Source organism: Macrobrachium rosenbergii, chromosome 48 (genome assembly GCF_040412425.1).
Source record: "Macrobrachium rosenbergii isolate ZJJX-2024 chromosome 48, ASM4041242v1, whole genome shotgun sequence".
In the NCBI taxonomy this organism is placed as follows: domain Eukaryota; kingdom Metazoa; phylum Arthropoda; class Malacostraca; order Decapoda; family Palaemonidae; genus Macrobrachium; species Macrobrachium rosenbergii.
Window position 1 is genome coordinate 77,327,720 of NC_089788.1, and position 27,995 is coordinate 77,355,714.

The 27,995-nt window shown below is 34.1% G+C and overlaps 5 protein-coding genes and 4 long non-coding RNA genes across 9 annotated transcripts in view; 4 read left to right on the forward strand and 5 right to left on the reverse strand.

Annotated features, from left to right (window-relative positions):
* Positions 1 to 447, forward strand: part of LOC136831609 (uncharacterized) — a 2,062-nt gene extending 1,615 nt beyond the window's left edge. Inside the window, exon 3 of the long non-coding RNA XR_010850942.1 lies at positions 327 to 447. This is a non-coding gene — a long non-coding RNA (uncharacterized lncRNA). The remainder of the gene's footprint in view (positions 1 to 326) is intronic.
* Positions 1 to 27,995, forward strand: part of LOC136831608 (uncharacterized) — a 149,692-nt gene that overhangs the window by 107,582 nt on the left and 14,115 nt on the right. The window lies entirely within an intron of this gene.
* On the forward strand, positions 457 to 1,854 carry LOC136831613 (uncharacterized). The gene is made up of 2 exons (XR_010850946.1): positions 457 to 1,128; positions 1,637 to 1,854. It is a non-coding gene; the product is annotated as an uncharacterized lncRNA (long non-coding RNA).
* On the reverse strand, positions 2,975 to 5,113 carry LOC136831602 (uncharacterized). The gene is made up of 3 exons (XM_067092236.1): positions 4,985 to 5,113; positions 4,467 to 4,610; positions 2,975 to 3,728 (listed from the first exon to the last, which is right to left on the reverse strand). The coding sequence occupies exons 1-3, from the start codon at positions 5,076 to 5,078 to the stop codon at positions 3,715 to 3,717; spliced, it is 252 nt and encodes an 83-aa protein (XP_066948337.1). The 5' UTR covers positions 5,079 to 5,113; the 3' UTR covers positions 2,975 to 3,714.
* Positions 7,010 to 9,255, reverse strand: LOC136831610 (uncharacterized). Its single transcript, XR_010850943.1, has 4 exons — positions 9,224 to 9,255; positions 8,550 to 8,658; positions 7,901 to 8,040; positions 7,010 to 7,169 (listed from the first exon to the last, which is right to left on the reverse strand). It is a non-coding gene; the product is annotated as an uncharacterized lncRNA (long non-coding RNA).
* On the forward strand, positions 12,135 to 15,620 carry LOC136831605 (PI-actitoxin-Avd5a-like). Its single transcript, XM_067092241.1, has 5 exons — positions 12,135 to 12,232; positions 12,747 to 12,855; positions 14,103 to 14,243; positions 14,836 to 14,912; positions 15,403 to 15,620. Exons 2-4 carry the CDS (start codon positions 12,762 to 12,764, stop codon positions 14,847 to 14,849), a joined length of 249 nt encoding a protein of 82 aa, XP_066948342.1. The 5' UTR covers positions 12,135 to 12,232; positions 12,747 to 12,761; the 3' UTR covers positions 14,850 to 14,912; positions 15,403 to 15,620.
* Positions 17,014 to 19,536, reverse strand: LOC136831597 (trypsin inhibitor ClTI-1-like). Its single transcript, XM_067092230.1, has 4 exons — positions 19,385 to 19,536; positions 18,529 to 18,637; positions 18,013 to 18,156; positions 17,014 to 17,276 (listed from the first exon to the last, which is right to left on the reverse strand). Exons 2-4 carry the CDS (start codon positions 18,620 to 18,622, stop codon positions 17,263 to 17,265), a joined length of 252 nt encoding a protein of 83 aa, XP_066948331.1. The 5' UTR covers positions 18,623 to 18,637; positions 19,385 to 19,536; the 3' UTR covers positions 17,014 to 17,262.
* On the reverse strand, positions 21,804 to 23,381 carry LOC136831594 (turripeptide Ici9.1-like). The gene is made up of 4 exons (XM_067092227.1): positions 23,227 to 23,381; positions 22,715 to 22,823; positions 22,363 to 22,509; positions 21,804 to 22,001 (listed from the first exon to the last, which is right to left on the reverse strand). Exons 2-4 carry the CDS (start codon positions 22,806 to 22,808, stop codon positions 21,988 to 21,990), a joined length of 255 nt encoding a protein of 84 aa, XP_066948328.1. The 5' UTR covers positions 22,809 to 22,823; positions 23,227 to 23,381; the 3' UTR covers positions 21,804 to 21,987.
* LOC136831595 (protease inhibitor 2-like) lies at positions 25,349 to 26,912 on the reverse strand. Its single transcript, XM_067092228.1, has 4 exons — positions 26,783 to 26,912; positions 26,272 to 26,380; positions 25,919 to 26,065; positions 25,349 to 25,544 (listed from the first exon to the last, which is right to left on the reverse strand). Exons 2-4 carry the CDS (start codon positions 26,363 to 26,365, stop codon positions 25,531 to 25,533), a joined length of 255 nt encoding a protein of 84 aa, XP_066948329.1. The 5' UTR covers positions 26,366 to 26,380; positions 26,783 to 26,912; the 3' UTR covers positions 25,349 to 25,530.

The following is a 27,995-nucleotide window of genomic DNA, read 5'->3' on the forward strand; positions in this document are numbered from 1 at the left end:
ATGAAACTCAGCCATCGTCTAGTAGTGGCCTGTGTTGTTGGTACCTATGGCAGTGCCAGAAGTACGATTATGACTAACTTTAACCTTAAATAATATAAAAAAAAAACTATTGCAGCTAGAGGGCTGCAATTTGGTATGTTTAATGACTGGAGAGTGGATGATCAACATACCAATTCGCAGTCCTCTAGCCTCAGTAGTTTTTTAAGATCTGAGGGCGGACAAAACAAGTGCAGACGGACAGAGAAAGCCATCTCAATAGTTTGCTTTTAAAAACAATAACAACAGTGATGACAATAATGATGATAATTTATTGATATGTCTCCCAGCCTGCGAACAAATCTGTGGCCTCATCTACAAGCCCGTTTGTGGCAGCGACGGAAGGACCTACCTAATCTCTGCGTCTTCGAAAATGCAAGATGTCGCAGTCCCTACCTCTGGCTGAAATGCAAAGGAGATGTGAGGAATGTAAGTTTCTCATTTCTAATTTTGTTGATTTATTTGTTATTTTTTTTCTTATTTTGAGGTGTCTTCTGTTCAAGTACTTGGCCACAGTGGCGAGAGGGGGAATATCGAAACGTGGCGCTTGTTACCAGTAGACTATTTTAATCTTACATGTTGCCCGTTGCAAGCTTCGGTGGGCTGGCAACTGTGCTAAAATGTGAGGGTTGTCATGAATAGAGTATCTTTGTTACACTTCGCAAGCTCCGGAATTTTTCTCCTGTTTCTGCTCTTCCTTTAGAGGGACAAAATATTTGTCATTTTCTTGTCTTAAAGGGGGACTGATTTAGATCATTCAGCGCTTTCACCTTCTCGAATTAGTAAAATAAAGGAGACTTATTTTTCCATCAGGCCTTGAAGACAAGAATTCCTCACTCATGTAATAGTAACTAATTATAACTATCATCTATTGACTACCGTCTCATGTTCCCAATTCAAAGGGGGAGGTGTATCAATCAAATTTAGTCTTTATAATCCAAGTATAAGATTTGCTTTATTTCCTCATGTGCCGAGACTCGTTCATCATTTGTTTCCAATTTCCCGTTTTCTGCAGGTTACCTCGGATGAGGTCGCCAGCCCCACGCCCTTCTACAGCCTGTTCTTGGCTCACAGCAGTCGCCACTCTACCAGGTAAATAATTCACCGTTTACACGAACAGATACACACCAATTTCTAAATCCAGTTTCAATTTTCCCTTCTTAGAAGTGGAGGGGATGGACTCACTGGTAACTTTCAACTCGTTAAACCAATTCCATCCTTTCTCCATAAAATTTTGTGACAAGTTACGCAGAGAGAGAGAGAGAGAGAGAGAGAGAGAGAGAGAGAGAGAGAGAGAGAGAGAGAGAGAGAGAGAATCTTACCTACAGTCAGTTTCTGTTGAGAAACCATTCTGTCAAAAGTTAAGTCAAGGACCCTTATAGCAACACCATTCAGGCGTCGGTTTGAAATAAAGTTTTATCTTGCAGTATAGATCATACAAGACCAAAGGCATTTTGATATTTTCAAAAAGAGAGAGAGAGAGAGAGAGAGAGAGAGAGAGAGAGAGAGAGAGAGAGAGAGAGAGAGAGAGCAGAGCCCTCTAAAAAGTATTACGTCATTCATTCATTCTGAGTATATTTATTTTTTCTCGCTTTTACAGGCTGATACCATCGAGTGACAGATCTTCGTTAACTGTGGAAGAAATATACTAAAAACGCCTGAAGTCAACTGCGTCACTGATGTATTCTTTCAAGAATTTGATTGTAAACTTTCCCAAGCTTTCTTCCATAAAATATCTGTATCTTTTCATTGAATTAATTGTTACTGAGGCATTGTATCATTTATGAAAAAATGTAATAAAACTGCTTTGAAATCCAATTGTTTATTTTCATTTCCCTTTAATTATTAATGGGGTTTAGTAGATAGATGGATATAAAAATAACTACCCTAAAAATATTATAAATCGGTTTTACTATTGGTATCATTAATTGAAATTACATTTAAATTAGGAGGACATATTTGGAATCAGCTATTGACGTGAATAGGAAGTATCATTTTGGTAAACTTTATGAAAGAAATAAAAACAATGAAGGGGCTATTCAAGGCCACCACTGGCCTTTGAAATGATTTCCTACAAAATACGAATACTTCTAACATTGATTTAAGCTAACAAAAATAGAATTAATACAAGTAATATAGGAGATGCTAAGTAACAATAATTTATCTAGACTTAGATACAGTTTTCCTGAATCGTCTGAAAAACTGAACTGCTAATGTTTTTCTAAAGTTTTCAATTACATTATCTTTTTGTTCTTCGTGGGATGTCCTTATTAGGTTAATATCAAGGCTTGACCTTTAAAACGAGGTGCGTCCAGAAAACAAAACACAACTTCCAGTATCACATTCGTAATGCTGAGTCTATATATACATATATATATATATATATATATATATATATATATATATATATATATATATATATATATATATATATACCTATCCGATGGAGAATTATCACCGAAGGGGAATTTATACATATATATATCTGGACCCATTCAACGACTCCAGTGGACGTTACCACCGTGCTATCAAGAGAGGTATAAATCATTACCGAGTCTCTTGCTGTACTGTTTTTTTCTTATAATGATGAAATTTTTCATTGATTTATATACAATCACGGTGTGATGAAAAACCTCATCATAATTTATTTATGACTTTTTCCACTGGAGTCAGTTCTCGTCCCAGTATTTTTATCTTTATCTATTTATATTTTATGATATTATATATATAAATATATATATATATATATATATATATATATATATATATATATATATATATATATATATATATATATATACCCATATATATATATATATATATAAGTGTATATGAATAATATTTATCTTTCTTATAATGATTGTCACAGTAATTTATTTAAAGTATTTGGTACTTGACAGCTGAATATATTTTCTTCTAAGAACCAAATCCTTTTATAGGTGAAGGTTTGACATTATAGATAAGAACATCTAGTCAAGCACAAATAGAAAATGTAATTGAACAGCTTTTAAGAGGAAGAGTTGCAATCCAGTTTTTAGACGTGTCAGAGTGATTTTGTCTAAGTCTGGATCATAACAGTAACAACAATATCATTGCTTAGCCTCTGCCCTGTCAGCTGTATAATTTCCATTATTGTCAACTTAAAATAATATCTGGAATAGCCATAGTTTGTAGTAAATGAGTTTAAAGGCAAGAGATGACTTTAAATAACTTCTTTATTACTTTTATTCCATCTAAAAAATTTACCAAAATAATGCTTTCTCTTCACATCAGTGGCTGACTTCAAACAATATGCTCCTTAATTTCCATATGGTTTCAATTGATGATACCAGTGGTAATCTGAAGTAATAGTATTTTTGAGTAGTTATTTGTATATTCACTTATGTACTAAAACCTATTAATATTTAGAGGGAAATCAAAATATAGAACTGGATTTTAAATCAGGTTTTATTATGTTTTTATTTCATAAATGATACAGTGCTTCAAGAATAATAAATTCAATGAAAGGTACAGATATTTCATGGATGAAATCTGAGGAAAGTTTAAAATAGAATTTTTGAAGGACTATAATCAATGATACAGCTTACTTGAAGTATTTTTAAACTATTTCTTCCACAGGTAATGAAAATATTATCCATGAAACTACTGTCTCCATTTTTAATGAAGACTTTCTCCCATTCAGTCATCGTCACCTGTAGAAGAAAATAGAAATATATTAAGATTGGACGAATAAAAGGAAACTTGAATAAACTGATTAAAAACGAACTGGATGAGTAAATGAAGCATGAATGAATAAATTCATAGGAAACTCATGAATGAACAGAAACATTTCAACAGTTCATTGAATGTCTAGTGTTTCACTTGTCTGTAATCACTAAGTAATTTTACAAGGTTGATAAAGACGTGAACTTATGACTGGGAAAGTTTCATATATTTGCGAGCTCTGAAGTTTTTTTTAGTTTGCTCCAGAAATAATGGAGAGAGAATGGACACAGCTGAGATTATATTTCCTTATAATCAAGTTTCCCTTTCTCTCCCCCCGCCCCTCCAGTTTTCTGGTCTGCATTGAAGTCTCCAATATGGCCGAGTCATTGATCTCAGTGGTCACGACACCAGATAGATATCCTACTTTACTGACTTATACACCATTATGGCAACAGGTAACAAAAGTAAATTCACGGTCAAATTGTATAACTCCATTCTCACTCTTTGCCAGTCTCTTTTCTCACCGTTCTCTCTGCAAGTGCAGACCATTTCAGCGTGTTCATTCAAGTCAAGTATTGACTCGCATGATACAGAAATCATTATAGTCAACTTTCTTATTTGAACAGCGAAAGCAGCCCCACAGATAAATAAAGAATTAGCATGCATAAATGAAACTACAGGTAATTCTAAGCAGGCTAAATACTGAATAATGACGAGAGACTCACAATGTTCACATTCTCCTACGCACCGCAGCCTTAGGTTTGGATTGCTGCACTGCGCGATACCTAAGGCGCAGTCGCTGGAGTACGTCCTCCCATCACTTCCACAAACGGGTGTGTAGATCGCTGGGCAAGCAATGTCACCGCAAGCTGTAAAGCAAAAAAAAAAAAAAATTAAAAATAATTCTTACTGTTAGTAACAATATTTCCAGTGCTCTTAATTAAATTATGGTAGATTGAAAGGCTTGTATGACATTCTTGGATATTCATGACAATGGTACAGTATCCGAAAGTATAAAAATAGATATTATATTCACTCTCGATTCCTCAAGTACCTCAACCAATCAGAATCAAGATAGACAATACCAGCTAGGTATATTTACAGTCATCCCTAAAAATAGGCTATAACAATATCAAATTTTGAACTATTCTTATACATACTATTTTTGAACACTGATGAAAAAATGGATAATAAATAAATGATAAAGTCCCACCTATTATGAAAACAAGAATTGGAGTCTTACCTGGTTTATGATTATGAGGACCGGCCTCTGATATGCCGATGATGGCAAACAGAGTGACAAGAAGCACAGCTGACAGTAATCCCATTTTCACCATTTTTGTGGTCTGAACCTGTAGAGAGAAGATTGAAATGGTTATACGTTTGGCATGCACAGATAATTTCCTGTTTATATATAGATTATCCATCACATTTTACAGTGTTAAATTCCATATTGAGCTGATAAAAATTAAGTGTTTTGTCTACGAAGCAATGACTAATTATAATTCCCATTAAGTGTAAGTTAGTCCCATGGTATTGTGAAACCGAATGTTTAATGATATTTGTGGCGTAATAAAAGTGAGTATCTATCTATCTATCAACATTATATATATATATATATATATATATATATATATATATATATATATATATATATATATATATATATATATATATATATATATATATATATATATATGCATGTATGTATGAAGTCACTGTACAATTTAAAATGCTTATAGATTCGTAACTATATATTATATAGTTAATTTTAAAAAGGACAAGAAAGCCTAATGTGTCTAGTTTTTCCGTTTCTCTGAAGTTTTAGTTATTATTTGTTTCATTAAACATTGACAACCTATATATATTTTTACCCATAACTGATATATATATATATATATATATATATATAATATATATATATATATATATATATATATATATATATATATATATATATATATATATATATATATATATATATATATATATGTATATATATATATGTATATATATATATATACTGTATATATATAAATATATGTATATATATATATATATGTATATATATGTATATATATAATATATATATATATATATATATATATATATATATATATATATATATATATATATATATATATATATATATATATATATATATATATATATATATATAAATCCTTGATGTTACTGGTAAGGACATCCCACGAAGAACAATCAGATAATGGAATTGTAAAAGTTTTAAGAAAAAGATTTACAGTTCAGGTTTTTAGAGGAATTAGAGTAATTTTCTCCAAGTCTAGGTCATAAATAGGTCGATAATATTATTATTTAACCTCTACGCTGTCAAATGTATTATATCTATTATTGTAACGTTTAATTAATATTTGGATTATTCGTAGATTATAAGAAATCACCACAAAGGCTAGACCTGGCCTTCAATAACTTCATTACTTTTATTCCATTTATAAAATACATCAAACTTATGCTTCCTCTTTAGATCAGTTGCTGATTCCAAAACTGTGCTCCTAATAACCAGACTTATTTGAGTGCGTGTATGTGCTGCGCATATATCTGTAAAAAAAAAAAATAATTTATGATGAAACCAACAAATGTTCGAGAGTATTTCTGTTCATTCAAAAAATAAAAATAAATCATTTTTTTCTCTTGCCTGAACTGAAATATTGAGCGGAAGAACTGTAAAGGAAACGCGTGCTTCTAAATTGAGAGTCATTCACTTATATACCCGGTTTGGGTTCCACCTCTCGCTATACTTATTCTGTAGCCTTAGGATTGTCTCTTTTAGTTTTCTGAAAAGAAAACTATTGTGCAGGCTTTGTTTGTCCGTCCGCACTTTTTCTGCCCGCCCTCAGATCTTAAAAACTACTGAGGCTAGAGGGCTGCAAATTGGTATGTTGATCATCCACCCTCCAGTCATCAAACACACCAAATTGCAGCCCTCTAGCCTCAGTAGTTTTTTTTATTTTATTTAAGGTTAAAGTTAGCCATAATCGTGCGTCTGGCAACGATATAGGCCAGGCCACCACCGTGCCGTTGTTACAGATTCACGGGCCGCGGCTCATACAGCATTATACCTAGACATCCGAAAGATAGATGTTTTCTGTGGCCTTGATTATACGTTGTACAGAAAACTCGATTGCGTCGAGGGAACTTCGGAGCATTTTTTACTCGTTTCTATTCTCCCAGATGCATCAGAAAATAAACATCAGTTCTATTTTTAGAAGGAAGGAAATATAATCAAATATCGTTTGGAGAGCAGTTTTATTAGGAATTATTCTTTTAACAGTCAAGAAATTTCATAACATGGTCATTTTAAGGATTTACGAAATTTACTTGGGCCGACTGCTCTAGGCCGCAACCAGGGCGAAGAAGGTCGTGGGGCTGGCGACCTCATCCGATGTAACCTGCAGAAGAGGGAAAATTGAAAATAAATCAAACGGGTCTCGGAACATGATGAATAGGCAGCAAATATACTTGAATTATAAAGACTAAGTTTCAGTGGTACACCTCTCGCCATAAATTGGGAAAATGAGAGATGATAGTTACAATTAATTACTATTGAGTGAGTACTTCTCGTCTTCAGCTCCTGAAGGAGAAAGAATATCTTTTTGTTTTTACAGAAAGTTTATGTTAATTTTTTATCTTTAATTTGAAGATTTACCAAGGACAAGAACGACAGCTGATAAGGGTTTACAAGTTCTGAAGCAACTTTCCTAGAGGTGTGCAATGCAATGTGACACTGCTATCTATAAAAAGCCAATTGAGGACTGGAGTGAAGACCATTCCTCAATTTATCAACGGAATGCAACAAACGCTTCTGTCCCTTGGATCCTGATATTTGTCAAAGCGAGGAACGCGCACTAATTCGAGGGAGGTGAAAGCGCTGAATGATCTAGATCATTTCCCCTATATGACAAGAAAGAAAATGACGGACCTTTTGGCCCTTGAAAAAGGAACAGCAGAAAAAGAAGAAAAATTCCATAGTTTGTGAAGCGTGACAAGTCAGAAAAATATTCTATAGGCAACAACCACCACTTTTAGCTGTGCGCCCTCTCGCCACTGGCCTGTGCGTAAGTGCGCAGAATACAAATACCTCCACATAAAACAAAGATAAAAGAAGGGTACAAAAACTTACAGTATTTACAGCGTCCCTTGCATAGTACAGTGAGGTAGGGATTAAGACATTTTCCGATTGCGAAGTGGCAGGGATTAGAGTAGGTTCTTCCGTCGCTGCCACAAATGGGGTTAAATTCAAGGTACAGATTCGGTCGCAATCTGGGAGGCATATAACATTATTATTATTATTATTATTATTATTATTATTATTATTATTATTATTATTATTATTATTATTATTATTATTATTATTACTGTTGTTGTTTATTCGTTGCTGGAGATTTTTTTAAATCTTTTTAACAATTTACATCACAGGATAACTCAGGCGTGAACCAAATGTATGGAAACTAAATTTATGGATAAACAACATGTGAACTAAAATCTATAGATAACTAAGATGTGAGACTCAAAATTAACCTCAAATTTAGGGATAGATCGGTTGTGAAACTCGCTATTGAACCAAATGTAGAGATTTTTGTCCAACAGTTATTTTTAATTGATAAGCAACTCCAGACCAGACTGAAAATAAAAATACTGAGTTCTAGGGATTTTGTCAAATAAATTCTTTTTTGTAATAAGGAACAACTCCAGACAAAACTGAAAATAAAAATACCAAGTTCTTTCTTCAAAACTGAACCTTCTTATTAAAATATAAAACCTTGACTCACTCGGAAATCCGATGCCTGCATTGGTTACTGACGTACCAATGATGACCAACAAAACGACGCAGAAAATGGTCGTTGGCAACCCCTTCTTGACCATCTTGTTTTTTTATGCCTGTCAAGAGAACCAAAAGGTGATTGGAGATTTGTCGTGATTATCTTACTTTTAATCTAATTCAGTTTCAAATTTATTTTTTCAGCTTTATTTTCTAATTACTTGACAGTTTCAAAAATGAATGGGATACTTTCAAAACACCTTAAGAGAACCTAATATGTATAAAATCAAGTTAGCCTCAAGTTGCCTTATATATTTCTGGCTAATGTCTAATTGAAATGAATGCATCCCACAAAGATTCTTTGAACCTAAATCAAATGAATCTGGCGTCCGCGGATACCACGTGCCCCATGCATCATGCTTGTAAAGGTTTTGTGGATCAGTGTACCAATCCACATTTAACTTTTATGACCAAATATGAACCGATTTTTTAAATAGTGACAGTATTTCTGGAGATGAAAAATGCACTTCTAGTATAATGTTAGTTAGATAGCAGTATTTACTAGAAATCTATGTGTTAATAACTTATAAACAAGGTTGTTTTCTGTGGCATACGTAAAGGAAACTTTTCTGTGCTTTTGTAATGTTTGAAGAAAACTAGAACACAAAGTGTGTACTGCCATACCTGGGCTGAAAAATCCAGCTGAAAGTTTGAAGAGTCTTAGAACTCCGTCCTCTACAAAGTATGCAATCAAACTGTGCATATTGTTGTGGACTTGTCCTTTATATACCCGTCGATTCGTCGTGAGTTGCCAACTACCATAATATTGATCTTCATTTTTTGCGTAGCTGAAGGAAATCATGTCTGATGGCTCATATGATGATTTCATCTTTATTATTGAGCCAATGTACCGCCTGAACCACTTGAACGCGTTTTTCAATTGATTTCCTGAACTCTGATGAGTTCATTTAGTATTCCAGTTATGACTTCGTCCAAAATAATCAGGTGTTATTGATAAATATTTGCTTCTTAAACACGTACACAGGCCACAGATATTTCAATAAACAGGAAATCCGAAGTTTGTGTAAATCCCCCCAAAAACAATGACATTAAGAAAACCATGCAGCATAAAATTCCTTTTGTTGTGATATCTACTGAGGGATTTATGATTATGTAAAATCATAGTTGCATGAAGTCAAACTAGACTTTATTAAGACTTTTGTAGAGAGTTAAAGTCCTTTCTGACCCCTAATATGTCCGAAAATATTGTGGGAAAAGGTTTGGAACAGGGAATGCAGTTAGGTTGCATGCTCTCTCTCTCTCTCTCTCTCTCTCTCTCTCTCTCTCTCTCTCTCTCTCTCTCTCTCTTTTGGAAGTGGCATGAAAAAAACACTCACAAATGTGTGTATATATCTCAATCATATATACATAAACACTCACAAATATATGTATATATATATATATATATATATATATATATATATATATATATATATATATATATATATATATATATATATATATATATATATATATATATGTATATATATATATATATATATATATATATATATATATATATATATATATATATACACACATGTACATATATATACTATATATGTGTATATATACATATATATATATATATATATATGTGTATATTTATTTATATATAAATATATATATATACATATATATATATATATATATATATATATATATATATATATATATATATATATATATATATATATATATATATATATAAATATATATATATATATATATATATATATATATATATATATATATATATATATATATATATATATATATATATATATATATATATATATATATATATGTATATATATATAAATGACTATTTTTCGTGATTCATATACAATGAATGCAAATGTCTTTAATATCCAATTCTATGGCCTTTTGATTGTTGATCATCACTTCTTATTAATCTGACAATATTTTCTGAGTCTTCTACGTTCTTCCAAATTCAGTTGATGGACAAAAAGAGAAAGATTAACTCTTTGTTATATATATATATATATTTACTATAAACACAACACCACAGCTTTCTTCTTTATTAATCACTCGTCTTGACTCTCAAAATTGAATAATCTGTTGCTTTGTTACAGTGTGCGGACAGATATGTACCGGACCGATATGTAGCTGCCAAAACAATAGTAATACAATAATAAAACATTATAATATCAACAAGTACAAAATAAACAATTTTAATTCATCTACTGTTATTAAAGTTACAATACAATGAAATTTATATGAAATAAATTATGTTTTTATATATAAATCATGTTTTTATTATATATATATATATATATATATATATATATATATATATATATATATATATATATATATATATATATATATATATATATATATAAGTATATATACATATATATATATATGAATCCTAAAAACAAATATTAATCATACTTTTACAAACACACGGTGCTTCCTGAACCCAGCTGTATCCGAAGCAGCGTCTGAAGGACTTTCAGACAAAAAAAGGAAGGATAACACCTCTGGGGAAATTCCAGAAAGGTGAGGCCAAAATATAAACTAAATAAAAAAAGAAAATAAAAAGAAATTTGGCTTCAACGTATGTTAAGAAAACGTATAACAGTTACCACCACTGGGTTGATGACATTGATAAGTAAGTAGGAAAGAAACACGCGTAAGAATGTTATATAAAATGTCTTATTTCCAGCGGAAATCATTAAAAGTTCATTAGATAAAGTACGTTAGAAATTTGATGATTCTGTATATGGTTATTTTTCTTTTATATTGGTCGATACTGATATTGATATTTAAACAGGTTCGTTGACTTATGAAAGATATTATGCGTTCGTTCTATATATCCACTTGTGTAAGAGAGAGAGAGAGAGAGAGAGAGAGAGAGAGAGAGAGAGAGAGAGAGAGAGAGAGCATACAACCTAACTGCTCATGACCAGTTCCTCATTCTCGGTTCCAAACCTTGTCTTCCAGGGTCTTGGGGTATATAATTAGAGGTCAGAAAGGACTTTGACAGTCTTTAAAAAGCGTACTAAAGTCCATTTTCACTTCATGTGTCTATAATAATCATATATAATCATAAATCCCTTTAAAAAGCGTAATAAAGTTCATTTTCACTTCATGTATCTATAATAATCACATATAATCATACATCCTTCATTAAATGTAACAACAGAGAGATTTCCTGCCGCCTGCTTTTCTTAATGCCAGTGTTCTTTTGGGGGAACTTACATACACCAAGGATTTCGTGTTTATTAAAATATCTGTGGCTTGTTCACGTATTTCCATAAACAACTTTGTTTGCCAATTAGACCTGATTATTTTGGACGAGTTCATAACATACGTACTAAATGAACTTATCAGAATTCAGGAAGATCTAATAACAAACACCTTCAGATGACTCAGGAAACACTTGTTATAAAATAGAAATCTAATTAACATAATAGCCTTCAGGCATAGTTTCCTTCAGGTCCGTTATGAAGAAAATTATTGATATTATCTTAGTTAGCAACTCATGACGGATCGACGGGTATATAAAGGACAACTCCTCATGGTAGACGCACAGTTTGATCTCAGACTTTGTCAAGGGAGAAGTCTCAAGTCTCTTCAAATCTTCAGCTGGGTATTGGAGCTCGGGTATGGCAGTACACACTTTGTTTTATAGTTGTGTTGAAACATTTCAAAGCACAGGAAAGTTAGTAGCATAAATCTCTGGTAAATGCAAGTTATTTGACCATTGAATATTGTAAGTAGGCCTACAGGCTTCATCTCCAGAAATCTATGTCATTATTTTAACAAATCGGTTCATATTTTGGTCATAAAAGTTAAATCTGGGTGAGCACACTGAGCCTCAAAACTTTTATAAGCCTAGCAACTCAGATTCATTTTGTTTAGAATGAAAGGCTCTGTGTGGTAGCCATTCACTTCTGGTAGATATTAGCCAGAGACATTTAAGGCAGTCTCAGGCTGAATTGACTGAATATATATTAGATTCTATGAGATGTTTTAACAGATCCCATTAACATTTTAAACTGTGAAGTAAGTAGAAAATAAAGCTAAAGAGAGAAAAAAAAAACAATTTGAAGTAGAATTAGATTTAAGGTCAGATACTCACGACAAATCCCTAATCATCATTTGGTTCTCTTGACAGGCATAAACCAACAAGATGGTCAAGAAAGGGTTACCAGCCTCTATTTTATGCGTTGTTTTGCTGGTCATCATAGGCACGTCAGCAGTCAATGCAATTATCGCATATCCACGTGAGTAAAAGCTTAATAATTTGGTTCAATAGTGAGATTCACACCTGAGTTGTCTATCATTTTAGCTCGGTAGTGAGTTTCGCATCTGAGTTACCTATGAATTCATTCTAATAGCGAATTGCATACTTATATAATCTATAAACTCAATTTAACAGTGAGTATCACTTCTGTGTTATTAAGAACTTGATTCAATAATGAATTTAAAACCTGTATACATAAATTTAATTTGATAGCGAGTTTCACATCAGCGTTATATATCAGTTTAGTTCAATAGTGAGTTTCGCATCTGAGTTATCTATAAACTCAGTTTAATAGTGGGTTTCATGCCCGTATTATCTACAAATTCAGTTGAATAGTGAGTATCACATCTGAGTTATCTATGAATTTAGTTAAATAGTGAGTTTCCCGTCAGGGTTGTCTGTAAATTCAATTCAGTAATGAGTGTCACACCTGATTTATCTGCGGGGTGGAAACGATTTTTTAGAATATTGAATTGTCAATGGAAAAATAATAGAAAATACTAATACTTAATAATTAGTCTGCTTGGTGAAAAGTTTAACGCTGTTCCCGTAGATTTTAGCAAGTCGCATATTTAGTGTATCGGAATGAGACAGACAACTCCTGAAGTAAATTGCTGTCATATGTCAGTCTGATAAGGCCATTAATTGATACCCTGCCCTCCACAAGAATCATTCTATGAATCTTGCATGTTTTCACTCTTAGTAAGGAAAAGAAATGCCAATGTTGACAGTCTAAATAGCAACAAAGACAGATAATCAATAAGGAGGCATAACAACAAGTAGAAAATGCACAGAAGTTTATTCGGCGCAATCGATTTTTCTGTAAAGCCGCGGTCCATGAAACTCAGTCGTGGTCCAGCGGTGGCCTCGTCCACGGCCCATGAAATTATTAGCCGCAGCCCATGAAACTCAGCCATCGTCTAGTAGTGGCCTGTGTTGTTGGTACCTATGGCAGTGCCGGAAGTACGATTATGACTAACTTTAACCTTAAATAATATAAAAAAAAAACTATTGCAGCTAGAGGGCTGCAATTTGGTATGTTTGATGACTGGAGAGTGGATGATCAACATACCAATTTGCAGTCCTCTAGCCTCAGTAGTTTTTAAGATCTGAGGGCGGACAAAACAAGCGCCGACGGACAGAGAAAGCCATCTCAATAGTTTGCTTTTAAAAACAATAACAACAGTGATGACAATAATGATGATAATTTATTGATATGTCTCCCAGCCTGCGAACAAATCTGTGGCCTCATCTACAAGCCCGTTTGTGGCAGCGACGGAAGGACCTACCCTAATCTCTGCGTCTTCGAAAATGCAAGATGTCGCAGTCCCTACCTCTGGCTGAAATGCAAAGGGAGATGTGAGGAATGTAAGTTTCTCATTTCTAATTTTGTTGATTTATTTGTTATTTTTTTTTTCTTATTTTGAGGTGTCTTCTGTTCAAGTGCTTGGCCACAGTGGCGAGAGGGGGAATATCGAAACGTGGCGCTTGTTACCAGTAGACTATTTTAATCTTACATGTTGCCCGTTGCAAGCTTCGGTGGGCTGGCAACTGTGCTAAAATGTGAGGGTTGTCATTAATAGAGTATCTTTGTTACACTTCGCAAGCTCCGGAATTTTTCTCCTGTTTCTGCTCTCCCTTTAGAGGGACAAAATATTTGTAATTTTCTTCTGTCTTAAAGGGGGACTGATTTAGATCATTCAGCGCTTTCACCTTCTCGAATTAGTAAGCTAAAAGGAGACATTTTTTTTTCCATCAGGCCTTGAAGACAAGAATTCCTCACTCATGTAATAGTAACTAATTATAACTATCATCTATTACTACCGTCTCAGGTTCCCAATTCAAAGGGGGAGGTGTACCAATCAAATTTAGTCTTTATAATCCAAGTATAAGATTTGCTTTATTTCCTCATGTGCCGAGACTCGTTCATCATTTGTTTCCAATGTCCCGTTTTCTGCAGGTTACCTCGGATGAGGTCGCCAGCCCCACGCCCTTCTACAGCCTGTTCTTGGCCCACAGCAGTCGCCACTCTACCAGGTAAATAATTCACCATTTAGACGAACAGAAACACACCAATTTCTAAATCCAATTTCAATTTTCCCTTCTTAGAAGTGGAGGGGATGGACTCACTGGTAACTTTCAACTCGTTAAACCAATTCCATCCTTTCTCCATAAAATTTTGTGACAAGTTAGAGAGAGAGAGAGAGAGAGAGAGAGAGAGAGAGAGAGAGAGAGAGAGAGAGAGAGTCTTACCCACAGTCAGTTTCTGTTGAGAAACCATTCTGTCAAGAGTTAAGCCAAGGACCTTTATAGCAACACTATTCAGGCGTCGGTTTGAAATAAAGTTTTATCTTGCAGTATAGATCATACAAGACCAAAGGCATTTTGATATTTTCAAAAAAAAAAGAGAGAGAGAGAGAGAGAAAAAAGAGAGAGAGAGAGAGAGAGAGAGAGAGAGCAAAGCCCTCTAAAAAGTATTACGTCATTCATTCATTCTGAGTAAATTTATTTTTTCTCGCTTTTACAGGCTGATACCATCGAGTGACAGATCTTCGTTAACTGTGGAAGAAATATACTAAAAACGCCTGAAGTCAACTGCGTCACTGATGTATTCTTTCAAGAATTTGATTGTAAACTTTCCCAAGCTTTCTTCCATAAAATATCTGTATCTTTTCATTGAATTAATTGTTACTGAGGCATTGTATCATTTATGAAAAAATGTAATAAAACTGTTTTGAAATACAATTATTTATTTTCATTTCCCTTTAATTATTAATGGGGTTTAGTAGATAGATGGATATAAAAATAGCCACCCTAAAAATATTATAAATCGGTTTTACTATTGGTATCATTAATTGAAATTACATTTAAATTAGGAGGACATATTTGGAATCAGCTATTGACGTGAATAGGAAGTATCATTTTGGTAAACTTTATGAAAGAAATAAAAACAATGAAGGGGCTATTCAAGGCCACCACTGGCCTTTGAAATGATTTCCTACAAAATACGAATATTCCTAACATTGATTTAAGCTAACAAAAATAGAATTAATACAAGTAATATAGGAGATGCTAAGTAACAATAATTTATCTAGACTTAGATACAGTTTTCCTGAATCGTCTGAAAAACTGAACTGCTAATGTTTTCTAAAAAGTTTTCAATTACATTATCTTTTTGTTCTTCGTGGGATGTCCTTATTAGGTTAATATCAAGGCTTGACCTTTAAAACGAGGTGCGTCCAGAAAACAAAACACAACTTCCAGTATCACATTCGTAATACTGAGTCTATATATATATATATATATATATATATATATATATATATATATATATATATTATATATATATATATATATATATATATATATATATATATATCTTTCTTATAATGATTGTCACCTCATCATAATTTATTTATGGCTTTTTCAGTATTTTTTATCTTTATCTATTTATATATATATATATATATATATATATATATATATATATATATATATATATATATATATATATATATATACAGTATATATATATATGTATATATATAGAAGTGTACATGAATAATGTTTACACCAAATGACACAGTAATATGAAAGTGGTACTGACAGCTGAATATTTTTTCTTCTAGAACCGCCTCCTTTTATAGGTGAAGGTTTGACATTATAGATAAGAACATCTAGTCAAGCACAAATAGAAAATGTAATTGAACAGCTTTTAAGAGGAAGAGTTGCAATCCAGTTTTTAGACGTGTCAGAGTGATTTTGTCTAAGTCTGGATCATAACAGTAACAACAATATCATTGCTTAGCCTCTGCCCTGTCAGCTGTATAATTTCCATTATTGTCAACTTAAAATAATATCTGGAATAGCCATAGTTTGTAGTAAATGAGTTTAAAGGCAAGAGATGGCTTTAAATAACTTCTTTATTACTTCTATTCCATCTAAAAAATTTACCAAAATAATGTTTTCTCTTCACATCAGTGGCTGACTTCCAACAGTATGCTACTTAATTTCCATATTGTTTTCAATTGATGATACCAGTGGTAATCTGAAGTAATAGTATTTTTGAGTAGTTATTTGTATATTCACTTATGTACTAAAACCTATTAATATTTAGAGGGAAATCAAAATATAGAACTGGATTTTAAATCAGGTTTTATTATGTATTTATTTCATAAACGATACAGTGCTTCAAGAATAATAAATTCAATGAAAGGTACAGATATTTCATGGAAGAAATCTGAGGAAAGTTTAAAATAGAATTTTTGAAGGACTATAATCAATGATACAGCTTACTTGAAGTATTTTTAAACTATTTCTTCCACAGGTAATGAAAATGTTATCCATGAAACTACTTTTTCCATTGTTAATGAAGACTTTCTCCCATTCAGTCATCGTCACCTGTAGAAGAAAAATTAGAAATATATTAAGATTGGACGAATAAAGAAATTTGAATAAACTGATTAAAAACGAACTGGATGAGTAAATGAAGCATGAATGAATAAATTCATAGGAAACTCATGAATGAACAGAAACATTTCAACAGTTCATTGAATGTCTAGTGTTTCACTTGTCTGTAATCACTAAGTAATTTTACAAGGTTGATAAAGACGTGAACTTATGACTGGGAAAGTTTCATATATTTGAAGCTCTGAAGTTTTTTTAGTTTGCTCCAGAAATAATGGAGAGAAAATGGACACTGCTGAGATTATATTTCCTTATAATCAAGTTTCCCTTTCTCCCCCCCCGCCCCTCCAGTTTTCTGGTCTGCATTGAAGTCTCCAATATGGCCGAGTCATTGATCTCAGTGGTCACGACGTCAGATAGATATCCTTCTTAACTGACTTATACACCATTATGGCAACAGGTAACAAAAGTAAATTCACGGTCAAATTGTATAACTCCATTTTCACTCTTTGCCAGTCTCTTTTCTCATCGTTCTCTCTGCAAGTGCAGACCATTTCAGCGTGTTCATTCAAGTCAAGTATTGACTCGCATGATACAGAAATCATTATAGTCAACTTTCTTATTTGAACAGCGAAAGCAGCCCCGCGGATAAATAAAGAATTAGCATGCATAAATGAAACTACAGGTAATTCTAAGCAGGCTAAATACTGAATAATGACGAGAGACTCACAATGTTCACATTCTCCTTCGCACCGCAGCCTTAGGTTTGGATTGCTGCACTGCGCGATACCTAAGGCGCAGTCGCTGGAGTACGTCCTCCCATCACTTCCACAAACGGGTGTGTAGATCGCTGGGCAAGCAATGTCACCGCAAGCTGTAAAGCAAAAAAAAAAAAAGCTAAATATAATTCTTACTGTTAGTAACAATATTTCCAGTGCTCTTAATTAAATTATGGTAGATTGAAAGGCTTGTTTGACATTCTTGGATATTCATGACCATGGTACAGTATCCGAAAGTATAAAAATAGATATTATATTCACTCTCGATTCCTCAAGTACCTCAACCAATCAGAATCAAGATAGACAATACCAGCTAGTTATATTTAGTCATCCCTAAAAAACAGGCTATAACAATATCAAATTTTGAACTATTCTTATACATATTATTTTTAAACACTGATGAAAAAATGGATAATAAATAAGTGATGAAGTCCCACCTATTATGAAGACAAGAATTGGAGTCTTACCTGGTTTATGATTATGAGGACCGGCCTCTGATGTGCCGATGATGGCAAACAGTGTGACGAGAAGTACAGCTGACAGTAATCCCATTTTCACCATTTTTGTGGTCTGAACCTGTGGAGAGAAGATTGAAGTGGTTTTACGTTTGGCATCCACAAATAATTTCCTGTTTATATATAGAATGTCCTTGCACCACTTTAATTTATTTTAGAGATAAACATATTTTTTTCCGGGAAGTATTACTGTTCTATGATCTTCCATTCAATAAATTTCTGCAGTGTTAGTGGTCATTTATATATATATATATATATATATATATATATATATATATATATATATATATATATATATATATATATATATATATATATATATATATATATATATATATATATATATATATATATATATATATATATATATATATATATATATATATATTCTATATATATATTCTGGAACAATATCCCCAGCCGAGAGAAGAACCTAAAAGGGTTCAGAGGTCTGGTTAAACAAATCATTTACAATAACTAACTGGAACAATAAACTCCAAATTCCACCTAAAACCGAAATCACTTTGTTAAGCCCACTGACAAATATCCTATTGAACAAATACTTAGAAAATCAAAAGGATATATATCAACGCATTTCTCTTAGGTGTGACATCAACCTTTCAATTTTTGAGAAAGCACACTTATATGTAGAAAACACACTTATATGTTTGTGTGTGTGTGTGTGTGTACGTGTGTGTGTACGTGCTTCTCTTTTTGAAAATGCAACAATTCATGATTAAATTCCTGAGTGCTTGATAATATCCCCCCATTCATTAAAAGAGTGAAAATAAAACATTTTCCGTTTTACCTGAACCGAGATGAGTAGCTGAAGAACAGTAAGGGAGCGCGCAGTGCTTCTGAATTCAGCGCCTTGACCTGACTACTTTCAAGGAAAGAATATTGCCAGTTTATATAGCCGGAGTTGGCGATGCATGACAGTTCCCAGTTTCCCAATTTTCCCTGGAGCCACGACTGGTTTTTCTTCTTCCGAGAAAAGCAATATTACTCGCCTGCTGAGTTTTGCTCCTAATTTTTTAGTTTTAAGCAGGTTTTCAAGTTGGGAAGAGATCATGAGATATTATTATCCTCCAGTCTGTCGCGAGATTTCCAGTGAATATCAGTTTCCCCAAGTCATATTTCCACGCGAATAGATGTATCCGTCGCCTGACCTCGTATATTTTTTATGGGCAAAAAACCAAGTCTTATTAATTCTAATAGGCTGAGTAATTCACAAATACATGCACTGAACATATCTCGTGATTAGGAAAGATATCTGAGCTCGTGGGTGTTATTCAGGTTGGTTATATGGCTTTGTTGTAAAAGTGGGAAAGTTACAAAGCCGGGGTACCGTGGGTACAGATCTGGTAGTGACCAGACGAATTCTCTCTCTCTCTCTCTCTCTCTCTCTCTCTCTCTCTCTCTCTCTCTCTCTCTCTCTCTCTCTCCTTCTTCTTCTTCTTCTTCTTCTTCGTTAGCTGGCATTCTCTTCCAAGTAAGATAAAATCAAAGGTGTAAAATACACGCTCCAGTGGAGCGTACACATGCTTGCATGTGTATGTGTTTTTGTGTCTGAGTATCCTGATGTATGTTGGTGCATGTGTGTGTATACATCAAATCACGAGAGAAAAGAATGAAAGCCCTAACTGGAGTTAGTACCCTCTACACAACCCACCCCAGTAATACAAAACCATCTGTGATATATTCTGTTTACCACTCTGACCCGGGAGTTTATAAACTGGAAAACATAGAAGATGAGGTAACGGAAATGGAGGAAATATTAATCTATGTTGTCCGCAATATTCATCTTTTTTTTTTTAAATTAAGGACAAGAACACTTGTTCGCGAAGTATGTGTCTTTAGAAACATTTCTCCATTGTTAGAAAGTTGAGTATGAATATGGTTTGTAATCCAAAAGTAATTTGAAAATTTATGTCAGTTAGAAACAGCCTTATTGATAGTGAGAAGTGATATAATATATCCTATGTTGAGAATGCACTTTTTGGTTGTCTGTAAAAGAACACTATTGTGCCGGCTTTGTCTGTCCGTCCGCGCTTTATTCTGTCCGCACTTTTTTCTGTCCGCCCTCAGATCTTAAAAACTACTGAGGCTAGAGGGCTGCAAATTGCTATGTTGGTCATCCACCCTCCAATCATCAAACATACCAAATTCCAACCCTCTAGGCCTCAGTAGTTTTTATCCTATTTAACGTTAAACTTAACCAAAATCGTGCTTCTGGCAACGATATAGGACAGGCCACCAGCGGGCCGTGGTTAAAGTTTTATGGGCCGCGGCTCATACAGCATTATACCTAGGTCATCGAAAGATAGATCTTGTTTCGGTGGCCTTGATTATGAGCTGTAGCGGCTGTTCAGAAAAGTCGATTGCGCCGAAGAAACTTCGGTGCATTTTTTACTTGTTTTCACCTGGCCGGACCTCTAACTGCATATTTATGCCTGTTTGTACTCAGTACCTGGAAGAACAAAGAGTGTTGCAAGGGAATTGCAGAATGTCACTTCCAAGGAAGGGTGAAAGACTACACGTGAGAGTGACAGAGAGTATTTAAGAGAGTGTCTGAATGTAAGTCTTGTTAGATCTGGGGAGCATGATAGGTCGGTTGTGCTAGGTGATTTAAATGCAAAAAGTATGAGATAGAGAAAGACATGGTGATGTCGTTGGATGTCCAGTTCCTAAGTGTAAATGATTCTTTTTTTGGGGGAGACCGGTTTGATTATATGTAAGTTCACCGCCCCCTCTCTCTCTCTCTCTCTCTCTCTCTCTCTCTCTCTTCCACTTATTTATGAAGGTGATAACCTTGCTTTGAAGATGTCTGGGGGAAGGGGGTGAATGTGTGGAGGAAAGTTAAAAGCCACTGAGCCACAACTAACTCCTACGTCATGGTCCTCATATATCTGAACGAGTTTGTCAACTTCCTCCATTCTTATATACAACAAAAACTTGATATTTAAACTGCTCAGAAGTAGAAAGGTATGCATAAATGAGGTGGCCAAATGTTACTTAATCATTGCTTTTATTTAATCCATGAAACTATTAAAGTAATAGTTTCTCTTCACATCAGTGGCTGACACCAAATATGTGTTCCTAATTTCCATGCAATTTCAATTAATGAATCCAGAAGTAACTCTAAATGCAATCATTCTTTAGAGTGGTTATCTGTAAATTCATCTCTTCACTAAACTCCGTAAATGCTTTAAGGAAAATGAAAAAAATTGGATTTTTTACATAGATTTTTATTACTTTTTCTATAAAAGATACAATGCTTCATAATAATAAATACAAAGAATGGCACAGACACTCATGTAAGAAATCTTAGACAAGTTGGAGAATTACAGTTGATATTATGTATTGTTCTTTGAACTATTTCCTTCCATTGTCGTTGAAGATTTCTGTCACTCACTGATATCCACCTGTAAAGAACAAATGAAATATGTTATGAATGAATAAATAAAAGGGCGTTTGAATAAATTGACTAGAAAGCAGTTAAACAAATAAATAAATGTATGAATAAATAAATTCATAAGCAAACCGATGAATCAATGGGTACTTCCATACTATTTTGTGAAATAATATCCACATATCTCTACATTTGCTCACTTTCTAATCTGCATTGAAATCTCCAGTATGGCCGACTCACCGTCGCCCTAACCAATTCTCTCTACCCGAGCAGACCATCTCATTGCATTCACCCTAGTCATTAATTTGTTTACCATCACGGTGCAGGCAAATCTAAAAAGAACTAAACACACAAAATCCTTGAGGAAAACTTACACTGGCTGCATTCTCCATGGCATCGAACAGTAAGCTTGGGATTGTTACATCTCTTCTCAAGGTTTAATAAGCAGAAGTTGTCGTAGGTGTGACCATCGCTGCCACAAATGGGGTTGATTTCAAGAGTGCAGATTCGGTCAATGCAAACTGAAGAAGAAGAAATAATAAATATTCTTAGTATTAACAGGAAAAGTATTTATAGAATTGTTAGCTAAATTATATATGATGATGGAGCTAGTATGAAAATCTTGGATATTCATGGCAAATGTACAGTATATGTAAAAACATAGTGTTATATTATATTTATTGTAGAATACTACAGTTCGGTCAAGAACAAGATGTTTTGTCTTACCTGGATCATTTTTGTCAGGATTGGCCTCTGATGTGCTGATGATAGCAAACAGAGTCACGAAGAGTACGGCTGGAATTAATCCCATTTTCACCATCTTCGTGGTCTGAATCTGTAGGGAGAAAAAAAGGTTTTCACATTGAAATAGGCAGTTGACCTATCCACTATGCTATAATCTGATTTCGAATCTGCTGTGCATATTGTAGCCCCTAATTCTCATGATATGGCATTTCTATTCTTAGATGTATAACTGAATCACGAAAATAGCCTTTATTTATTCTTAGATGTTAAGCCCTAGATACCACTTTATGTCGAATGCACTTTATTAAGCTCACTGACAAATACCCTTTGAAGAACAACTCCCGGAAAATTCTTGGTACATACAAAAATATATATACATATGCAAGCATGTGTGTACTTCCGTTTGTTCGTAATAAACCAATAACTGATATTTGAATATCCGAGTAGCAAGTATCACGCTAATTCGAAGGAAAAAATCAATCTTTTTGTCATACCTAAACTGATATGTGCAACAAGAAACGTAAGGGAAGCCTTGGGTCCCCAAGTGAGTATCTCAGCCTGACTGTGTTGAGTTGGCCAGAATCATCACCACTTAAATACCCGGAGTTGATGATGCATGAGAGTTGCCAGTTACCCACTATTATCTCACCACACGGCTGCTTCTCCTAGTATGGTTCTGCTTCCAAGAAGATTATGTATCTTGCCTGCTGAGATTTGTTCTGGAATCGTTATCTCTAAAACTAGTGATTCAGGTTCTCAAGGACAGAAGACATTAGTGATTATCCTCAAAGGGTGTGGTGGGAGGGGATTTGGGGTGGGGTGGGAGCAGAGGTGAGCTCTTCAAAAGCCGTGGCAACAGATCCGGTAATAACCAGTTGATTTCTCTCTCTCTCTCTCTCTCTCTCTCTCTCTCTCTCTCTCTCTCTCTCTCTCTCTCTCTTCTGTTCTTCTGCTGATTTAGCTGGCATTCTCTTCTAAGTAAGATCAAATCAAAGAAGAATAAATACACTCCCAGGAGCGCACACATGCGTGCATGTGTATGTGTGTCTTTGTGTCTGAGTATGCTGATGTATGTTGGTGCATGTGTGTGTATGTATCAAATCACGAGAGAAAAGAATGAAAGCCCTAATTGGAGTTAGTAGTCTCTACACAACCCACTCCAGTAATACAAAACCATCTATGATATATATTATATTTACCACTCTGACCCGGGAATATATAAACTACAGCACACAGAAGATGAGGTAACGGAAATGGGGGAAATATTAATCTATGTTGTCCAAAATATTCTTACTTTTTTAAATTATGTCCAAGAACACCTGTTCGTGAAGTATATGTCTCTACAAACATTTCTCCCTTGTTGAAAATTTTTTTATGATTATGGTTTGTAATCCAAAAGCAATCTGAAAATTTGTCAATTAGAAATAGCCTTATTGATAGTGAGAAGTGATATAATATTTCCCATGTTCAGAATGGAATTTTTAGTTTTCTGTAAAAGAAAACTACTGTGCCGGCTTTGTACGTCCGTCCACGCTTTATTTTGTCCGCATTTTTTTTCTCTCGGCACTTTTTCTGTCCGCCCTCAGATCTTAAAAACTACTGAGCTAGAGGGCTGCAAATTGGTATGTTGGTCATCCACCCTCCAATCATCAAACATACCAAATTCCAACCCTCTAGCCTCAGTACTTTTTATTTTATTTAAGGTTAAAGTTAACCAAAATCATGCTTCTGGCAACGATATAGGACAGGCCACCAGCGGGCCGTGGTTAAAGTTTCATGGCTCCAGCATTATATCGAGACCACCGAAATATAGATTTTATGCTCTGTGGCGACTGTACAGAAAAGTCGATCGCGCCGAAGTTTCTTCTGCGCATTTTTTACTTGTTTTCATCTGGTTGGAACTTCTCACGGCATATTTATACCTGTTTGTATTCAGTACCTGGAAGAACAAAGAGTGTTGTAGGGGAGTTGCAGAATGTCACTTCCAAGAACAGGTGAGAGAATACACATGAGAGTAAAAGAGAGCGTTTAAGAGAATGTAAGCCTTGTTAGATGTGGCGAGCATGACAGGTTGGGTGTGCTAGGTGATTTGAATGCAAAAGTATGAGATAGAAAATGCTGTTGGATGTACAGTTCCTAAACTTTGAAAGTGGCTTGATTATATGTTAGTCCATCCCCCCTCCCCCCCCCGCCTTTTCCCTTATTTATGAGGGTGATAACCTTGCTTTGAAGATGTTTTGGTGGGAGGGGGTGAATGTGTGGAAGCAAGTTAAAAGCACCTAAGCCACAATTAGCTCCTGAGTCATGGTCATTATATTTTTGAACGAATTTGTCAACTTTGTCCATTCTTATATACACAAAAACTTGATATTTAGACTGCTCAGAGGTACATAGGTATACTATATATAAATGAATGGCTAAATATTACTTGATTATTGCTTTTATTTAATCCATGAAACTTTATTAAAACAACACTTTCTCTTCACATCAATGGCTGACTCCAAATATGTGTTTCTAATTACAATGTAATTTCAATGAATGAATCTAACAGTAACTCTGAATACGGTCATTCTTTAGCGTGGTTATCTGTAAATGCTTATAGGAAAATGAAAAAAATTGGATTTTTATATAGGTTTTTATTACTTTTTCTATAAAGGATACAATGCTTCATGATAATAAATACAAAGAATGGCACAGACACTCATGGAAGAAATCTTAGACAAGTTGGAGTAATACGGTTGATATTATGTATTGTTCTTTGAACTATTCCTTCCATTGTCGTTGAAGATTTCTGTCACTCACTGATTTCCACCTATAAAGGACAAATGAAATATATTATGAATGAATAAATAAAAGGGCGTTTGAATAAATTGACTAGAGAGCAGTTAAATACATAAATAAATGTATGAATAAATAAATTCATAGGCAAACCGATGAATCAATGGGTACTTCCATACTATTGTGGAATAATATACACAGATCTCTACACTTGCTCACTTTCTAATCTGCATTGAAGTCTCTAGTATGGCTGAATCATTGTCATCCTAGCCAATCTCTTTTCTCGCCATTCTCCCTACCCGTGCAGACCATCTCATTGCATTCACCCTAGTCATTAATTTGTTTACCATCACGGTGCAGGTAAATCTAAAAAGAACTAAATACACAAAATCCTTGAGGAAAACTTACACTGGCTGCATTCTCCATGGCATCGAATAGTAAGCTTGGGATTGTCACATCTCTTCTCAAGGTTAAATAAGCAGATGTTATCGTACGTGTGGCCATCGCTGCCACAAATGGGGTTCAGTTCAAGAGTGCAGAATCGGTGGATGCAAACTGAGAAAAAGAAATAATAAAGAGTCTTGCTATTAACAGGAAAAGTATTTATAGACTTGTTAGCTAAATTATATAAGATGATGGAGCTATAAGTATGAAAATCTTGGATATTCATGACAAATGCGCAGTGTATGTAAAAACATAGCATTATATTATATTTACTGAAGGATGCTACAGTTTGTCAAGAACAAGATATTTTGTCTTACCTGGATCGTTTTTGTCAAGACTGGCCTCTGATGTGCTGATGATGGCAAACAGAGTCGCGACGAGTACGGCTGGAATTAATCCCATTTTCACCATCTTCGTGGTCTGAATCTGTAGGGAGAAAGAAGGCTTTCTTATAGAAACAGACAGTTGACCTATCCACTATGTTATAATCTGATTTCGAATCTGCTGTGCATATTGTAGCCCCTAATTCTCATGATATGGCATTTTTATTCTTAGATGTGTAACTGAATCACGAAAATAGTCTCTATTTATTCTTAGATGTTAACCCATAGATACCACTTTATGCCAAATGCACTTTATTAAGCTCAGTGATAAATACCCTTTGAAGAACAACTCCCGGGAAATTCTTGGTACATACAAAAATATATATACATATGCAAGCATGCGTGTACTTCCGTTTGTTTGTAATAAACCAATAACTGATATTTGAATATCCGAGTAACAAATATCACGCTAATTCGAAGGTAAAAATCAATCTTTTTGTCATACCTAAACTGATATGTGCAACAAGAAACGTAAGGGAAGCCTTGGGCCTGACTGTGTTGAGTTGGCCAGAATCATCACCGCTTATATACCCGGAGTTGACGATGCATGAGAGTTGCTAGTCACCCACTATTATCACAACCCACGGCTGCTTTTCCTAGTACGGTTCTGCTTCCAAGAAGATTATGTATCTTGCCTGCTGAGATTTGTTCTTAAATCGTTATCTTTAAAACTAGTGATTCAGGTTCTCAAGGACAGAAGACATTAGCGATTATCCTCAAAGGGTGTGGTGGGAGGGTGGGTGGGGAAGTAAAGGTGAGCTCTTCAAAAGCCGTGGCCACAGATCCGGTAATAACCAGTTGATTTCTCTCTCTCTCTCTCTCTCTCTCTCTCTCTCTCTCTCTCTCTCTCTCTCTCTCTCTCTCTCTTATCAGATGCCCCTAAGCCACAACAAGTTCCTAGATCATTATCGTAGGATTTTGTAAACTGCTCTTTCCTATACACAAGAAAAATTGATGTTTAGGATACCTAGAATATTCCCAGTTTGTAGGACAAGTTCAAAGGTGTTTCAGCACTGAATGGCCTTAGTTGCCCCAGTGCTTGGCATGTATGCCTAAACTCTATAAATCAATCAATCAATCAATTAATCAATAAATGAGATGGATAAAAGTTACATAATCATTTCTTTGACTTCATTCATACAACTTACCAAAATAATGCTCTATTACACGTCAGTGAGTTACTCTAAATATGTTCTCCTAATTTCCGTATAATTTCCATTAAAGAAACCAGTAGTGACTCTGAAAGCAATCAACCTTAAGCGTGGTTACTTGTAAGTTCATCTGTACTAAAATCCATTAATAATTACAAGGGAAATGAAAATAAAATTGTATTTGTATTGTATGGTTCATTTCTTTTTTTTTAAAAATAATTCATTGCTTCAGTGATAATTGATTAAGTGAACGGTACAGATATTTGATGTAAGGAATTTAGGTCAAATCTACATTGACATACTTGAAGAATTACATCACTGATACAGTTGACTTTATGTATCATCTTTCAAATTATTTCTTCCACTTTTAACGAAGACCTTCTGCCACTCAGTGATATCTACCTGTAAAAGGAAAAAGAAATATATTACAAAAATTAATTATGTGAGGTTTGAGTAAACTGACTAAAAAAGCTGAATAAATAAATGAAAGAATGAATAAATAAATTC

What these genes read in the sequence shown, in the direction of transcription:
- LOC136831602 (XM_067092236.1), bottom strand. Translation starts at nt 5,078, where the DNA reads ATGGTGAAAATGGGATTACTGTCAGCTGTGCTTCTTGTCACTCTGTTT. An exon ending in TCCTCATAATCATAAACCAG is followed by an intron (nt 4,611 to 4,984) that starts GTAAGACTCCAA and finishes TTTGCTTTACAG; the next exon opens with CTTGCGGTGACATTGCTTGC.
- LOC136831605 (XM_067092241.1), top strand. Translation starts at nt 12,762, where the DNA reads ATGGTCAAGAAAGGGTTACCAGCCTCTATTTTATGCGTTGTTTTGCTG. An exon ending in TGCAATTATCGCATATCCAC is followed by an intron (nt 12,856 to 14,102) that starts GTGAGTAAAAGC and finishes TATGTCTCCCAG; the next exon opens with CCTGCGAACAAATCTGTGGC.
- LOC136831597 (XM_067092230.1), bottom strand. Translation starts at nt 18,622, where the DNA reads ATGGTGAAAATGGGATTACTGTCAGCTGTACTTCTCGTCACACTGTTT. An exon ending in TCCTCATAATCATAAACCAG is followed by an intron (nt 18,157 to 18,528) that starts GTAAGACTCCAA and finishes TTTGCTTTACAG; the next exon opens with CTTGCGGTGACATTGCTTGC.
- LOC136831594 (XM_067092227.1), bottom strand. Translation starts at nt 22,808, where the DNA reads ATGGTGAAAATGGGATTAATTCCAGCCGTACTCTTCGTGACTCTGTTT. An exon ending in TCCTGACAAAAATGATCCAG is followed by an intron (nt 22,510 to 22,714) that starts GTAAGACAAAAC and finishes CTTCTTCTTCAG; the next exon opens with TTTGCATTGACCGAATCTGC.
- LOC136831595 (XM_067092228.1), bottom strand. Translation starts at nt 26,365, where the DNA reads ATGGTGAAAATGGGATTAATTCCAGCCGTACTCGTCGCGACTCTGTTT. An exon ending in TCTTGACAAAAACGATCCAG is followed by an intron (nt 26,066 to 26,271) that starts GTAAGACAAAAT and finishes TCTTTTTCTCAG; the next exon opens with TTTGCATCCACCGATTCTGC.